This window comes from Microtus ochrogaster, chromosome 26 (genome assembly GCF_000317375.1).
Source record: "Microtus ochrogaster isolate Prairie Vole_2 chromosome 26, MicOch1.0, whole genome shotgun sequence".
Classification (NCBI taxonomy): Eukaryota; Metazoa; Chordata; class Mammalia; order Rodentia; family Cricetidae; genus Microtus; species Microtus ochrogaster.
The window spans coordinates 12,880,238-12,885,489 of record NC_022025.1 but is presented as its reverse complement, the minus strand read 5'-3'; the positions used below and the strand labels follow the sequence as shown (position 1 = coordinate 12,885,489).

Sequence of the window (5,252 nt, the reverse complement as noted above, 5' to 3'; positions counted from 1 at the left end):
TGTGTCCTGTGTACTAGAGAGAGCCTCTGGTTCCTGAGGACGGAGTTACATGTGTCCTGTGTACTAGAGAGAGCCTCTGGTTCCTGAGGACGGAGTTACGTGTGTCCTGTGTACTAGAGAGAGCCTCTGGTTCCTGAGGACGGAGTTACGTGTGTCCTCCTGTCTTTCTGCTAGTTTCCCGCCTGCTCTCCTCTCTTGGCTCCCTCCCCCATGCCAAGCAGGCATTTGAACACTGAGCCCCCAAAGCCTACTCTGTTATCGTCTCTGGGAAGGCCCACAGTTGTAGTTAGTATGCAAAACTATGTTCATTTGTACACATGTGGTTTAATCCACATCAAGTTTAACTTTTCCTTTTATGATGTCCCCTTAACGAGACTCATGTTTTATGAACACTCAGACCTTGCTGATAATATCTTTCATTTTTGTGCTGAAAATGATTAATCCTCTGGTGAAAGTTTTTGATTCAAAAGTCCTTTGCATATTCTTACATTACATAATCCACCTTAAAGTAGATTTTATGTATTTTTATTTTGGAGATGTGGTCTCACTGTGTATCCCTGACTGCCCTGTAACTCACTGTGTAGACCAGGCTGAGTCCTCCGATTCACGGAGATCCACCTGCTTCACCTCCCGAGTGTTGGAGCTAACAGTTGTATTCTGACTCTACGGTATGCTCACTCACCTGTAAGACGGGAAATGACCTGTGGGAAGAGACAACTTACCGTTTCTCTTCTAAGGACTTTTAGTTATTAAGGTGATCCTGATAAAAATTGTAGGTATACAACAGTAAATGTTGCTTCAGATTGATAGTGAGATGATTATCAAATTGGTAAATAAAAGAAGTAAATGAAAATTTATCAAATTTTTTTATGCTAATAAAGAAATTTATATAAGTTTTGTACAAATTAAGCTAGTGCTTTATTATTGAAATTGTATTCAAATGTGCAGTTTTAGAATCACTGTTCTAGTTTGGAAAATGTTGAAAATATGTATAATCTCTTAGCTGCTCTGTAGCAACATTAAATAAAAATGAATATGGGTACAGTTGTTTTTATTACTGGCACTTTCTAGATGGTCACTGTGAAGACTGATAGTGGTCCTGTGGGCCTCTGTTCACAGCACTGTTAATAAGCTGTCAGCACCGGGATTGCTGAGGACAGGAGGATCAAGAATTTAAGGTCAGCCTTGTTAGCAAATCAGGGGCAGCCTGGATACATGGGAACCCGTCAACAAACAGACAGACCGTCTATTAAGTAGCTATCACCAGTTCCCTTAGTAAAAGAATAACTTCCTAAGTACAAGTTGCCTGGCTCTTTCTCTGAAGGCACACCACAGCCTGCTTGCGCTTGGATCATTCTGCACAGCAGAGTTGACAGCAGACGCAGAAATGTGAACAATGCTAAGCAGCCTGTCAGGACAGTCGTTTAGAAGCTGTGGGAACTGAGGCAGGAGGCAGCTGCTGCTTTCTATGGCCTCAGTCGGGAAAGTGTATTAGGTAACTTAAAACACTTGCAGATGTATTGCTTTTGCTTCTTGTTACTGCTACTTTTCACACATCAAATGAGGGCAAACACACAGAGAATATGGATTTTAGAGTACAGATAGTAGTGAATGAATTTGCAGTACAGAACTTGAAAACGTGAGGATCAGCTGTATGAAAACCCTGTTTTTCTCTTGTTACCGCAGAACCATCTTTCTCTGTTTTGTTCTGTGTCTCTGGGTAGCTTACAGCCTGGGATGGACAGAACTTGTGAAGGGTCTTGACTCAGGGTGTCCTTCTGGCTTAGACATAGCAGCTAACCTGACTTACATCTTCCTCTTGCTTGTTTTATTTGCAAACACTTCTTAACCTTGAGGGACCATTGTCACCTAGTGGGTCCAAAGGAGTATTGCACAGTTGCTTTCTGATTGAACGGATAATTTAACAATCCTTTAAACCCGTGTCATCTCTCAGCTCTTGGTTCCTGAGGACTTTAGTCTAAGCTTATCCAGTTCTTAACTTAGTATAGTTCATTTTCCCATACTTTTGTTTCCACCATTAATTTTTACCTCCAACTCCACTCTGCAGTGATAGCAGAAATTTGCTGTTAGTTAATATTCAGTAATTTCAATTTTAAATCAATTCAATTTATGACAGCTGCTTTCCCTGTCTCCTGTTCCTGTTCGTAGTATTTAGTGATGAGGTGATATTATGGTCTGGGCAGTAGCTGGCAGTCTTGAGATGTACATCATCCTCTTGGTTTCTGCTGCTAGCGTCTGCTGGGAAATTCGCATTCCTGTCTTGTTCTCCGCAACACCCCCAGCGTCACATCTTTGGGACTACTACTACTTTCCTAATGACAGTCTAAGGCCAACAGTGTCTTGGGTCGTACAGGGCCTAGGCTGTATGTTCCCACTTGCTTGGTATATGACAGTCTTTGATTTGGAAGCTTACTGTCCATAATAAACAAGGCTTTGCATGTTACACATATTCCTAAACATTCCTTTTGGAAGATAATTGAAAGTTACTAGAATGCTATAATTGTATTCCATTTGTAACAAATTTTTTAATATATTTTTTACTTAATGTTACTTCAAGATTTTGTTTCAAATTGAAACTCTTATACATTGGTTCTGTTTTTTGCTATGTAGGATTTAAGCAAAATATATGTAGAATTCCAATATTGCTTTTAATGTATTACAGGGGTTAAGGAATAAACCAAAGAAAACAGCATATGTGAAACCAGACCTCATAGATGTTGATCTTGTGAGAGGTAAGTCCTGGATAAGAAGATGCATAACGCAAGTAAACCCTGGTCCTGAAGAGACAATCAACATAGCTTAAATATGCACCTTTGTAGAAATAAAGGCAATTCTAGTGTAAATAAGGACAGGAATGCCTGCTTTTTTTTTTCTAAACAAAAATGCAAAGCTTTAACTTGAACATAGAAAGCTTGTATACAGTAGAACAATTATCAAATAAAGATTACATTCACCATGTACTGAATTCCAATTCATTTGTGTTTGACGAACTTAAAGAAAATACTCAACCATCTATCCTATCTTAGCAAATCCAATATTTTATACCTCACCTACTTCCATCCTACCTAAGGAAAACGGCTACTATAACTTTCTCATCTTCAACTCCATCAAAGACCCAGAAGGATGTGCTATTATTTAAGTAAACTAAAAGTGCATTGTAAACAACTTCCCAAAGTTCTAGAAATGACAGAGACATCTGACTACCTGGACAGTCACCCAAATTTCCTCTGCACTGTTGGAGAATCCATCTTCATCTTCAATCTACAGGCCCATAGCGTCTGGCAGACTTTCCAGTAAAGCAGGAAATTTGCAAGACCACCCCGCCTATACTGACAATTTGTCAGTCACTTTCCTCCATGGTCTGCAGATTGCCTGGCCATTTCTTCTGTGAAGCAGGAACCCAGAAGGACCGTTCTGCTCTGTTGTAGCAAAGTTCAGCATTCACTTTCTTGTGGGCCCTGCATGTTCAGTTTATACAACATACTGTCAAGCTCTTCAGACATGAGCAACTTCTTGCCTAACTGGCTAATTTTGCCACAAATAATAGCAAACCCCATATGGAGTTTCTCCAGTGCCCATCATCTCTGAAGTAAATAAGTACTGCCAGGAACAGATGTGTCTCATTGTCATGAAAAACTTGAAATTAACAAAACATTTTAAATGCCATATTCTATTGGTCTTTGAAGTATTTGAAGACCATCTCTCTATCTAAAATTTTTCTCCGTATGATCTGGAAAACATACCTATCATGTCTGCAAATTTGATCATCATAGATGACTACTGACCTGTGTTTCTGTTATCAGAAATAGTTCATGATATTAGTTTTCAAAAACTAGAATTTTACCTTACATTTTTAAATGAATTGCCTAGGGTACAATATTGTAAGCAAGAGCAAAAATATACATATAGAATATGTTGTAACAAAAATAGCCTTAAATTGGTATCAATATGCAAAATCCTTTAAAGGAGCAGAAACATATACAGTGTATGTGTTGTAACAAAAATTACCTTAAATTTGTAGCAGTGTACAAAAGCCCTTTAAATAAGAGTAAAAACAAGTATACAGTGTAACAAGATTGACTTGAACTATGTAGATCATGGTGGCCTTAAAGCCTCCAAGAGTGGGCCATCTCTGTGTCTGAAGCACTGGAAGTAAAGATACAGTGTGTGAGAATAGAAGCTGAGGGTGACCCCTGGTGACTTCCTGAACTGACTCCCTTACACTAGAACAGTGCTCCTCAACCTCCCTAGTGCTGTGACCTTTGACACAGTTTCTTATGTTGTGGGGATCCCCAGCCAAAAAATTAGTTTCCTTGCTACTTTATAGCTGTGGTTTTGCTGCTGTTATGAATCGTAGTGTAAAGATCGGATGCAGGATGTCTGATCTGAGACCCTGTGAAAGGGTCATGGAGCCCCGAGGATCTCAACTCGCAGGTTAAGAACTGCTGGCCCAGAACTCGCTGATTTGGCCCATTTGCTCCCAGGCTTCCCCGTGTCTGGCTTCAGAGTGCTGGAATTATAGGTTGGCCACTCTCCACTGCCAGGCTTCTATGTGGGTGCCAGTCCTCAGCTACTCCGTGAGCCATCTCTGCCATCTTAGTATTTATAGTTCCTAATGAATAAAAATAAGCCCTGTTTTTATGAAAGGTGTAGAGGAAGTCCTGTTATCTAGCTGATAATCTTCATCTTTTGAGTATGATAACGAGTAAGATTGCTTGTGAAAAGGACTGCTGTCCCATTTTAGATACTTTACTCATAGAAGAAAATTATATACCACTTGTTGTTGTTCAAATGTTGAATTTATTTCTGTAGTGAAATTAAAGAACAGGCAGAGTCTGCCATTATGTATTTTTTTCCCTCAGGGTCTGCATTTGCTAAGGCAAAGCCCGAAAGTCCGTGGACTTCCCTGACTAGAAAAGGGATTGTTCGAGTTGTGTTTTTCCCGTTTTTCTTCCGGTGGTGGTTACAAGTAACATCGAAGGTCATCTTCTCCTGGCTTCTCGTCCTCTATCTTCTCCAAGGTATAATAATCAGTGGAAATGTGTGTGCTTTTACCTTTCAGGATGTTGTATTTTGATGATTATCAAAGCTTTGCTCTCAGCATATACTGACTTTCGCTGTGCACGTAGTGACTATTGCTGTTACCTACAAACTCCTTAGATACTAAAGATATGAGCGGCCCTGTGGAGCGGCCCAGCAGACTGTGCTGTTACCTACAAACTCCTTAGATA

At 39.9% G+C, this 5,252-nt stretch overlaps 1 protein-coding gene across 1 annotated transcript in view; it reads left to right on the top strand.

Moving 5' to 3' along the window:
* Nucleotides 1-5,252, top strand: part of Phtf2 (putative homeodomain transcription factor 2) — a 78,118-nt gene that overhangs the window by 34,942 nt on the left and 37,924 nt on the right. The window contains exons 4-5 of the mRNA XM_013350445.2: nt 2,684-2,753; nt 4,884-5,042. Of these exons, the coding sequence (XP_013205899.1) occupies nt 2,684-2,753; nt 4,884-5,042 (229 nt within the window). The remainder of the gene's footprint in view (nt 1-2,683; nt 2,754-4,883; nt 5,043-5,252) is intronic.